This window comes from Convolutriloba macropyga, chromosome 13, assembly GCF_964194025.1.
Source record: "Convolutriloba macropyga chromosome 13, txConMacr16.3, whole genome shotgun sequence".
NCBI classification, from domain to species: domain Eukaryota; kingdom Metazoa; phylum Xenacoelomorpha; order Acoela; family Convolutidae; genus Convolutriloba; species Convolutriloba macropyga.
Genome location: NC_134480.1, coordinates 11292929 through 11305024, shown reverse-complemented (window position 1 = coordinate 11305024; position 12096 = coordinate 11292929). Strand labels below are relative to the sequence as shown.

At 39.5% G+C, this 12096-nt stretch overlaps 1 protein-coding gene across 1 annotated transcript in view; it reads left to right on the top strand.

Annotated features, from left to right (window-relative positions):
* The window catches only part of LOC142351599 (ATP-binding cassette sub-family C member 4-like), a 220811-nt gene extending 216234 nt beyond the window's left edge, over positions 1-4577 (top strand). The window contains exons 11-14 of the mRNA XM_075403735.1: positions 240-369; positions 573-745; positions 3551-3656; positions 3970-4577. Of these exons, the coding sequence (XP_075259850.1) occupies positions 240-369; positions 573-745; positions 3551-3656; positions 3970-4248 (688 nt within the window). The 3' untranslated portion in view covers positions 4249-4577. The remainder of the gene's footprint in view (positions 1-239; positions 370-572; positions 746-3550; positions 3657-3969) is intronic.
* Positions 4578-12096: the final 7519 nt, after the last annotated feature.

Sequence of the window (12096 nt, the reverse complement as noted above, 5' to 3'; positions counted from 1 at the left end):
CTTAGCACTCAATAATACTAATAGATACACTCTTGTAACTATATTATATGCTATCTACACCACAGGTTTCGTCAAGTAATTAAATCACTGAGCGAACCTGATTTTGTCAATTTAGTTATGTGCATGAACAATTCACAAGATAAATGGTATAGGTGAAAATTATTTAGTGTTTTCACTAAGAGATCTGCGGTTCTTTTTTTCAAGAGAATTAATCATTTTTAAAGTGTTTTTTTTTTCAGGTTGTGCGATCTTCGCAAAGCCATCTCAATCATTCCTCAAGACCCAGTTCTGTTCTCTCGGTCAGTGAGGGAGAACTTAGATCCATTCCACGAGTACTCAGACAAAAGAATCGAAAGCGCTCTTCAAAAGGTTTGTTCAAAAAGGTGGAACCTTAGCACCCTTCTTGTAACATGTCATTCTGCTGATCATGCTCCTGTGGATAATTAATTTCGGCCGTAACCTTTTAGTATTAAGTATTAATAGAAGTTAACTCATAAATCTATTTTAGAGGAGGGAGGGGGTGAGAGGGAAAAGGGTAGTATTTATGTAATTTAAAGTCTATTGCCGTTCAGGTGGAGATGTTAGAGCCTGTGAACAATTTGCCCTCTGGTCTGGACACGATGGTGGCAGAGGGTGGAAGCAACTTCAGTGTGGGTCAGAGACAGTTACTCTGTCTGGCTAGGGCTCTTTTGTGTTCTACTAAGATCCTCCTAGTTGACGAGGCAACTGCAAATGTTGACTACGCGTTAGTTGAAGATTACCTAAAAATCTCTATTTGAGTTGAGCCTTGTTTTCTAGTTTTTGCTCGATAATGACAAACTTTGGTTAATTTCTTTTCATGCGTTGAGGATGAGGAGACAACAGCTAACGCTTAAAATTAACATTAAAAAAAAATGCGTATTTATTTTTCCAATCCTCAAATTTATTTGAGGGCTAGGAATTTAATGGTTGCCTTGGTTTTTTTGTTTAGTCAATTTTTTGACCGGACGGCATTTTTAGCGGAGACGTATCAGATTCTTTTAATTGGAAAGCTCTTAAATTACTCAATCGATCCTCCAAAAGACATTCTCAAATTCTTCATTTCTCAAGGAAGAATAAGGTTCAAAATTTTCCTCTTTCTCGCCTTTCACGTTTCGAATACATTTAAAGTTGTATTTGTATATTAAGAATACCAAATGGAATACGATTATTAAGTAGGTCTCTAACGAACTCATTAAAAAAGCTTCAAAATTGGTCCAAAGAAAAGAACGAATTTATTAATGTTACAAGTAAATTTAAAAATGAATGAAAAAATTGCAAAAAAAGTTTCAAATTCGTTGCTGAGCGTCGCTATATTGTAGTGTTCTTAGTTTTTGTTTTAGTTTTTGTTTTAGTGTTTCTTAGTTTTAGTTTTTGTTTCGTGGTCTGACACTTTTCTGTTTTACATTTTTTCACAACGCAAATTTCATTAGAGCCGTTTTATTAATCTTTGCACGAGGCTATTTCACTGCTCTTTTTTTACTTTTGACGCCATTAATTAAACTACTTGGCCGCAACTTTTAAGCTCGACTGTTTAATAGGTTTTTATCAAAACCGAATTTCTGCACTCTCTAATTGGCTCGTCAATGTAGAGTTCCTATATATTAATCAATGTTAATAATAAAGCTTCTGAAGTTTGAAACAAAATTTTTAAATTGAAAACGTTTTTTTAAAGTGTAGCAACTGCATCAATTCATTTCTGTATCTTTTTATCTATATTTCATATTACGTAAGCCTGTTTTGCTGCTATCTCAAATTTATTTGAGGGCTAGGAATTTATTGGTTGCCTTGGTTTTTTTGTTTAGTCAATTTTTTGACCGGACGGCATTTTTAGCGGAGACGTATCAGATTCTTTTAATTGGAAAGCTCTTAAATTACTCAATCGATCCTCCAAGAGACATTCTCAAATTCTTCATTTCTCAAGGAAGAATAAGGTTCAAAATTTTCCTCTTTCTCGCCTTTCACGTTTCGAATACATTTAAAGTTGTATTTGTATATTAAGAATACCAAATGGAATACGATTATTAAGTAGGTCTCTAACGAACTCATTAAAAAAGCTTCAAAATTGGTCTAAATAAAAGAACGAATTTATTAATGTTACAAGTAAATTTAAAAATGAATGAAAAAAAATTGCAAAAAAAGTTTCAAATTCGTTGCTGAGCGTCGCTATATTGTAGTGTTCTTAGTTTTTGTTTTAGTTTTTGTTTTAGTGTTTCTTAGTTTTAGTTTTTGTTTCGTGGTCTGACACTCTTTTCTGTTTTACATTTTTTCACAACGCAAATTTCATTAGAGCCGTTTTATTAATCTTTTCACGAGGCTATTTCACTGCTCTTTTTTTACTTTTGACGCCATTAATTAAACTACTTGGCCGCAACTTTTAAGCTCGACTGTTTAATAGGTTTTTATTAAAACCGAATTTCTGCACTCTCTAATTGGCTCGTCAATGTAGAGTTCCTATATATTAATCAATGTTAATAATAAAGCTTCTGAAGTTTGAAACAAAATTTTTAAATTGAAAACGTTTTTTAAAGTGTAGCAACTGCATCAATTCATTTCTGTATCTTTTTATCTATATTTCATATTACGTAAGCCTGTTTTGCTGCTATCTCGGCAATCTGCTGGCTATATTTATTGTTTTCTAGCTTGGTTAATTACAGTGGACTTATTTTCTTCTGAGTCCAGCTCTTAAGAGACTTTTTTTGCTTTTCAGAGATTTTTTCAAGCCGGAAGGATTCAAGACTTGTCATTTTTTCCTTCTCTCGCAAAATTTACTTCAAATATCTAATAGTTACATTAATGATCCATTTCATCGTTGACAACACAAAATCAGTTTAATCAAGCTCCGTCAGCAAAAACTCATTTCGGCAGCTCTTTATTGCCTAAAATGAAATAAAAACATTTATAATCTAACTGGCGACTTTTTGTTGGATATTATATTTGTTAATTAATATTTCCATATTCTCCCCAAAAATCGATGCATTGTTTTTAACAAAGGAGTAATTATAATTAGGTTCAAGTGAACTAATGATTTAGCGTTATCTCTAATGTAAAAAAACAGTTGGAAGTCTTTTTGTTTTTACTAATTTGTGGGCATTGGACGGTTTGAGGTGTATAATGCAAATGCACATTACCGATCCTCCTTGTATATATATTTAGACTAAAATACATGTTGAAAGCGGATTCGGATCTTTTCCGTTTGTGTACCCCTTCCCCAGCTTACTGAGTGCATATTATTTGCGGCCCCCAGACGCACATGCCATATTTTTACATAATGATTTACTTCAATGGCACGTGCTCTGTGACTGGGGGGGGGGGGGGGGGCATAACATACGGGGGGGGGGGGGCACAAACAGAAAAGATCTCCTGACAGCAGTAAACAAAAACAGTCATTTTTGGAAATGGCTCAATTTTTTTAAATGAAATATGCCCGAAATGTGATTTGAAATATCCTGATTACCATTGATTGCTTTATATGTTTAATGTTGAATCACACAGGTGTATATTTTGTTCATCTCTTCACGTATGTGTTTAGAACTGACGAGTTGATACAGCGTACTTTGCGTGAAGTGTTTGCAGACACGACTGTCCTCACAATCGCACACAGACTCAACACCATCATGGACTCCACTCGAGTCATTGTAAGTGACATTTGTTCAACATTAATATAAGATTTTCACGTTTTCGGGAACGATAAACGCACTTTTGAACGTCAAAAGTAAGTTAGCACCTGACCTTTTTTGCAAAGTCTAACCAGAAATTATCAAGCATCGCTATTTTGACGCACTGAAAATTGCACGAAGATCAACAAAGCCGGATATCGGTTGTGTTACTTTTGTTTTCAAAAACTCGAATATTTGGTTACTTTTTATTTTAGTTATTCACTTGCCTTGGTGTTGATCATTCATTTTTAAATTTTTTGTTACGAAACTCGAGTTTTTCTCGGTTTTTAAGGTCATGGACGCCGGACAAATAGTCGAAATCGGGGAACCCAATGTGCTGAAACGTGACAAAAATGGCTACTTCCACGCGTTACTCAAGCAGCATATCCAGCAACAGCAGGAACAAGGACAACAACAACAACAATATGGAACCACGAACAACAACAACCCTTATGACTCAATTACGGGGAGTACTTTGGGTATGAGAAGCGAGGATGAGAATCGTTTGGGCAAAGAAGCTGAAGGGCTCTCGAAGGAACGAAGCAGCGAAGAACATGACTCATATCTATGAAGGTATTATCAATATTGAAGACAAAGTCACGATGATTAATCGAACTTGATCACTAGAAAAACTTGAAGACAACTAATTTCCTTCTAAGAGTAAATGTCCGAAGTATTGGGGATAACTTCGTCCTATATGAAACTTGACCCTAGATTTATGTATGTATAAGTGGTTTAAGAAAGGGTATGTTGGTCACATAAGCTCGTGGTTGTTTTTTTTCACAATTGTGTATGCTGCTTTTACCAACTCTTCGATCTCAAAACAAACAAACCAATCTTTGTGCAATAAGACAAAACAATTCGTGCAACTAAACAACATCATTGAACTGTTTCCTACCTCGGCAGAAAATGATTATTGATAATTTATTTTTTATACACCTTTATTATGATGTGTATTAATTGTATTGGTAAGCCCCACAAGATACATAGGCCTCTTAATTCGGTTATATAAACTTGTTTATCAATTCAAAAAAAAATAAAAAAGAAAATCAATTTGTTGACAGGCTTATGAAACAAAAAATTTGGGGTCTTTCCCTTTATAGCCTCCACCCCCTTCACTAGAGCCATTTGATAGTATAATTGTGGCAATTGGGGGGGGGGGTATACGCCATCTAACCACTAAACGGGGGATAATAATGGGAAGCACCCAAATTTTGTTAATGGAGGGAAAAGGAGAAAGGGAAACAGTTCTGATATTAAGTAATTGTTACTATGCTTTCGTAAAGTTTTAGTATTCTTTCGTATGATATTAAATCTGACAGGCTATTAACAAAGTTATTTGCATTGAATTTACTGATTTTGAGTTCGCTTTTCTCAAAATTCGAAACTTGAATGTGCATTCGTTTTCTATGGCAAGAAGTAGTTTGCTTTTTTTAAAAGTGTCATTTCAAATAAGACAATGTATCTTGGCTCCAAATGTATCTGGTTCCAAAATGGAATATATTCTGCCCCCCCCCCCCCCACTGCTTGGGCATTTGACTTTTACGCCCCCGGAAGCACCTGCTAGCTTTTACATAAGTAACGTGCTATATACCAACACAAATTTAGTTTAACGGGGGGGGGGGGGGGCACTGGGGGCCGAAACAGAAGAGATTCGACAGAATTTATCAAAAAGGTGTATTTAAGCGATGCAATTATACCCCCATCCTCATTGTGGTATAATTACGGGGGGGGGGGGGGGTGGTTATAACGGGACAGAGCCAAAAAAAAACAAAACTTAACGAAAATAACTGCAGGGACATTTTATCGGGTCTTTCCCATTATAAGGAAACGTTTCGTAATATTTGCTTTAACACAGTTTAGTTTTTAAACTTGCACTGATACTGCTGATCAAAAATTCTTTTCAGTTGCTCTCATATGAAGTTTGTAGCAATTATATTAGTCCTGTGGTCATTCTTTTGCGATTTGTGGCTTGACTCTTTTTTTCATCATCTGACCGTTCGGCTTCTCGTCCTCAAAAACAGGTGACGCCTGGAGGGCATTAAGGTCTCTTAAAGTCTTTCGATATATTAGACATTATGCATGTGGTGAACCGAGACTGTTTTAAAGACATAAATTTCACCCCATTTTACCCCCCCCCCCCCACTTTACCCCCTCGCGCAACATTCTGTGCACATTGATCCATCTATAACCCAACGCGCTGTGCTACCCCCACCCCGGCGCTCATCCCTCACCAGTCTTTTGAGAGAGCAATTCGCCCTTCACCCAATGATAGTCGGTTATGTTAACTCTCATTCACTCAGCTGGTCTTTTATGCTATTTGTCCCACTTTTCGTCTGATAGTTTTTTTCATCTGACCATTTAAGTTTTTCACCTCAAGAGCTAGATAAATTGGTCAAGGCCGAAAGGCATCAACTACGAAGGGCATTAATTTGTCTCCTTGGCATGAGGCTCACTGGTTTCTAAACTTGTGATTCTCTGAAACTGATTAATAGACATAATTTTATGACGTGAAGAGCGAGCAACTCATAGAGTTTGACCTCATCACCAGTAGCCTCTCTCATTTAACCATTTTCCCCACTTCCCCCCGCACCACTTCACCCAACCCACACCGTCCAGTTTTTTCTACCCGTAACCTCTCTCGTGCTCACCACTCAACCCTTCCACCTCCTTCACCCTCACCCAACCGCACACCCAATCAAGCTAAAGTTAGCCCCTTACGCTGCAGTTAGCTTCTGACTAAACCTACTGATTACCAGAGAATTACCTAGAAAGTTCAATATTGAAGAAATTTGTAATTTTTTGCTTTTGCAACACAAGTCTGGCAATGTGTTCTTTGAAGAAATCAATTTTGGATTAGTAAAAAGATTGCGTTCTCTCGAAAAGCCGTTCCTTTCTTCACAGTAGTATTAAATGTTCTTAGTACGCTGACCTGAATTCTTGGCTAATTGGCAGAGAACTCTAGTATTTGAAATTGTGGAGTTCCCAACAAAAATTTATTATCTTTATAATCTATCAACTACAAAGGCCTGACAAGGGCATCTACCCTTGACAAACCCCTTTACAATTACTATTGATTAATTTTGTCCTACTCGAAATAACTAGTTTAACCAAAATAAAGAAAATGCAATCTTAATTTTAAGAAACGTGAAATGTATTGAAAAAATATATATTGTAAACTGTTTATCAAAGTTTTGAGTTTAAATTTCATTGAGTGTCTTTTTGACGCTTTTGATGTTGATAAGTACTAATCGTTAACTAAATCCACCGAAAACAATGACCAAAACTTTACGTGGTTTGATTTGAATATTTAATTTACGATCATTTTAACATAAAAAACATGCTTATGCCCGAACATAAGTATTAAAGGTTCTAAAAAGAAAATTGAGCATCACCTCTGAAAAAATAGAAAAGTCAACTCCAACAGTCAATGCGAGAAAAATTAGAGAAACTTAGTTTTAGTTTGTGACAAGAAACAGCTGATTTGCTCATAAAAATCATCGCAAAATTTGGATTGCCTTAAGTGCAAATAGTAGAATTCAATCTCACAAATTGTAGGTGTAGAAACTGATTTAATTTTGCGCTCAACAAAAACCTATAATAGTAGCGGTAATCGATTTTATAATAAGTCAGTCACACCTAGTCATTTGCGTGCATGTTTTGAAAGATGATAGATTTTAATTTGGAACTGTAGCGTGTCACAAAGTTGAAATAATTGGACGTTCCTAGTGCTCAGCATGCTTGTTTTCTGTGTTTTATTTCTTTCGGATTCTTCAAACGTTTGTTTCAATTTTATGGGACAGACTATCTATCAGTTTGAAATAAACAAAATCAAAAGGAAAAATATGTGTTTGAATAGCTTAAAAAAGAGGCAATTACAGGCTTCAATGCAAATTTATTGCACAACATTTGCAGTTTGGTTTTAGCAAATGGAAAGAAAATGGGGATTTTTTTTATTCCAGCTGGTTCTCAGAAATAATTTTACTGTTTTCACTGTTTTTTAATTTTATTTTTGCTCTGGTTCATCACTCTCGATGTAGCTGTAAGAATTCAAAATAGTCTACCAAATTCAAGTTTCCAATTCAATCTTTTTATATAGTCAACGTCATAAGTTCGTATAAAGCAACGTATAAGTATTGGCGAACATAGCAACAAGTGAGAGTTTAGACGGCAAGGTTTTTTTGATGCTCTTTTACTGGTTTTTTGTCTGATGTCATTGACGTCAGAATCAGTTCATAATCGATCAACAATCGTCTGAAGAACCTAAAAATATTAAGCCGAAAACCACCATAATCCGTACATATCGTAGTTATATTTACTTAAAATTAGGTTATACGAACTTTTTCCGGACTTTCTATGCATATTAGAACGTTTTATATGCATTTAAATATTCAATTCTGATTGGCTAATAATCTCTCGCTTAAATCTATTTAGTTACTAACATCCTCCGGCCCAGAAGAAGATGCTGGGAGAATGGGTACTAATTTTACAAGCTGGCGAACGAGCAATCCAGAGGACGTGCGCAATACGGCGGAGCGTGCGACGCTGTCTGAACCGTAACGGAGTTCAGTGATCCGAGCAGTGGGGTAGTAACCCCTCGGGTTGGTTTCTTCAACTACCCAAACCAAATCACCGGTCTTAAGGTGATGGTCGGCAGGCGTCTGCCACTTGGAACGTCGGTTCAGCGCCGGTACGTATTCTTTGATCCAACGAGACCAAATAGCGTTAGCGTAGGACTGCGCGCGGGCGTAACGTTTACGGTGATCAAACTCATCTACGCCAAGGATGGAAGGGAGACTACGTGCTTGGTTACCGAGGAGAAAGTGATTAGGTGTTAATACTCCTAGGTCGGACGGGTCGGCGCTTACGGGCGTTAGCGGACGTGAATTAAGTGCATGTTCGACCAGACAAAAAGTGGTACTTAAAACCTCATCCGTGAGGCGACGTGTTCCAAGGATTGTGTAAAGTACGCGCTTGAAACTACGTACTAGCCTCTCCCAGATGCCACCTTGGTGTGGCGCACTGGGCGGGTTGAACCTCCACTTGATGCCTTTGTGGGCAAGTTCCACGGCGATGTTGATGGTGTTCCACTTTTCGATGTTCTCGCGTAGTTCTTTTTCCGCGCCAACAAAATTAGTACCATTATCAGACCAAATAATGGTCGGTGTGCCTCGACGAGAGACGAACCGCTCCACTCCCGTTATACACGAACTGGCGTCCATGGAAGGAACGATTTCAACATGAACGGCTCGAGTAGTTAAGCATGTGAAGAGGAAACCCCACCTCTTCTCGGTAGTCCTACGTACAGTAACATACAGCGGGCCGAAGTAGTCGACCCCGGTGTTTGTGAAGGGAGGAGACTGGTATGCGAGTCTTTCTACTGGGAGGTCAGCCATGATTGGTTGGATAGTGGCAGCTCGAAACTGTCTACACGTGACGCAGCTGGATTTAATTGAACGCAGTGAGGATCGTAACTTAAGGATGGTATAACGTTCCTGTATTTTAGCCCTCAGGTAGTCAATACCTTGATGATGATGTTTAACGTGCGTGTGCCTGAGGAACAACTTTACAAATGCATGGCGTGCGTCCAGAACGATAGGATGTTTTACATCAAAGTCAACTTCGACCAACCGCTTGATGCGGCCTGCCGATCGGATTAGACGATTTGGCCCAATAAAGGGAGATAACGGAGCAATGCGGCTACTCCGTTTAACGGGTTTGTTTTCGAGGAGAATTTTTCTCTCTGCATTGAATGACTCCCCTTGCACAAGATACTGGAGATGACGCTCGGCTTCGTCAAGCTCTGTGGGGTCTATGATGCTACCATCGGCATTACGGTAACATTCGTGAGAAGGTAACAAGCGGAGTGCGTACGCTGTTATCCGTAGCAACTTCTGATAAGAACTGTACTTATCGAAGGGAATTAGTTGCGGGGGCGGTTCCTTAGTTGAATTGGTTACAGATACGGCCAATGATGCATTGGTTTCGTCAGTTTCCTTAGTTACTATACCAAGTTTGATGTTATTAACTACTTCAGTGCTTGGTTCGAACGGGAATTGCTTGGTTCTTAGGAAATCTGGACCTCTCACCCAGCTACTTGATTGCAAAATCTCAGCAGACATACCACGAGTGCCGGCATCTGCCGGATTATCGCTTGAGGCAACGTCGTTCCATTCGTCAACGCTTGTGTGTTCTAAGATTTCGCAAACACGGTTTGCAATAAATATTGGGTGCTTGGTTGCAGAGTTAAGCCATTACAAGACAGTAGTGCTGTCGGTCCACATGAAAACCCTGTTGACTTTTACTGTGAGAGCTCGACATATATCTTGTTTCAATCGAGCGGCCAGTAGCGCTGCCTGTAATTCCAGCTTTGGAACAGTCATGACCTTCATAGGTGCTACGCGAGCTTTACCCAGGACAAACGCAAGCTCCGTTTGGGGCCCACTCGAAGTAGTTACTCGAGCTCGGAGAAATGCAACGGCACTGAAAACTTCTTGTGAACTATCGCCAAACATGTGTAGTTCCAGGTGTTCAAAGTTTCCGGAAAAGTAGCTCCTTGGTATAGTGATTGCTGCAAGCTTGGGTAGTTCTACACTCCATTCGAGGAACCTTTCAACAGTGTCTTTTGGTAATTCTTCATCCCAGTGCTGCCCGCTGACACGCCAGATGTCCTTTAGTAACAATCGGGCACCAACAGTAAATGGTGCCACTAGGCCGATGGGATCAAACACCTTAGACACTAGGCTCAATACCAAGCGTTGTGTTAAAGACTTAGTTACTGTACTGGAGGTACCCCGACTCACAACTAGAGTATCACTGTTGTGATCCCATTTCAACCCAAGCACGTGCGAAGATTCCTCCTTAGATGAGGCAATTACTTTTGGTTCGGTGGACTGAGGTGACCCATCAATTCGATCAGCCAGATTCGGTACATTGCTTACGAACTTAGTAAGCTTGAACCCACCTAGATGGAGAAGTTGCACCAACTCCTTCGATCTTTTGAGAGCCCTCTCAGGTGACTCCACCGAATCCAAGTAATCGTCCATGTAGAAGTTTTCTAGGACGGCTTTGGTTGCTTCCGGGTACTGAATAACATTGTCTCGGGCCGTGCGTTGCAGTGCATAGTTAGCGCATGTGGGCGAGTCTTTAGCCCCGAATATATGGCGCGTGTATTGATACACTACAACATCTGTTGTGGGGTCCTCCCGCCACAAAAAACGCAGTGATGGCTGGTCCCAATCAGGGACACCCACTTGGAGGAACATACCCTCGATATCTGCGGACACGGCAAATTGATGTTGACGGAATCTAAGTAGTACATGGATTAGGTTTTGGAGCAGGTCGGGGCCAGTGAGCAAAGATTTATTCAAAGAAATACCGTGGAACTTTGCTGCACCATTTAATACCCTACGCACTTTGCCCGGTTTGTTCGGATTGACCACGGGATGATGTGGTAGGTACCACTCTCTATCTGACCGCTGCTCTACCTTGTGAGCATCAGGGACTGTTTTCAAGTAACCTTTTTCCAAGTCTTCACGGATGGTGTTAGCATAAGTTTCTTTCAATGATGTATCTCTCGAGAGCCGCTTTTCGAGAGACTTGAGCTGTACCAGTGACGAAAAGTAGTTATTCGGGAGCTGGATGTTGTCATCAGCCCATAACATACCGACATCGTATCTTTGGCCGTTATGGAAAGTTGTTGTTTCAAGTATTTCCTGCGCGCGAGCATCCGCTGCGGATCTTGGGTCAACTTGCTTGAACGCGCCGTACGATTCCATATCATACCAAGATTTAACCTGACAAGCTAATTCAAAATCCTGTTCAATATTGGCTTTGAAACACGTGGAGACTAAACTTGAGCTTGACGGGAGTGGGCCACTTAAAACCCAACCTATGGGCAAGCGGACAGCGAATGGTGAGCACTTTTCGTCGGCTGAAAAATACTCTAACGGGCGGATGGCATGGTAGACATCCTGTCCAAGTATCATCTCAATTTCTCCATAGCTATATCTTACTGGATCTAGAACTGCCAAATGTGGGTACGTTTCTTGCATGGACTTCACGTCAATGATGTCGGAACCTACGTTTAATGTTTCCCTCACGTAGGGACGTACAGTAAATGCTTCAAAGTCTTGATCTTTGTGAGGTGTCACAGTCAATTGAACCACCTTTGTGTCTATGAGTTCTTCCGTGTTTATACCCTTGACGGTCAGTTTTAATGCGGTACCCTGCAAACCGAGTCTAGCTGCGAGACTATCGGACACCCAAGAGTTACTGCAAGCGGTATCGCATAAAACCAACGCCGTAGTACTAGTACCAGAAGAATTAGTAACTTTCAGTTCCGTGACCTGAAGGAGGCCTTTGACATCCGTCACGGAAGACAAAGTGGTTGTTTTGCTTGGTTGCTGTTGACCAGTAG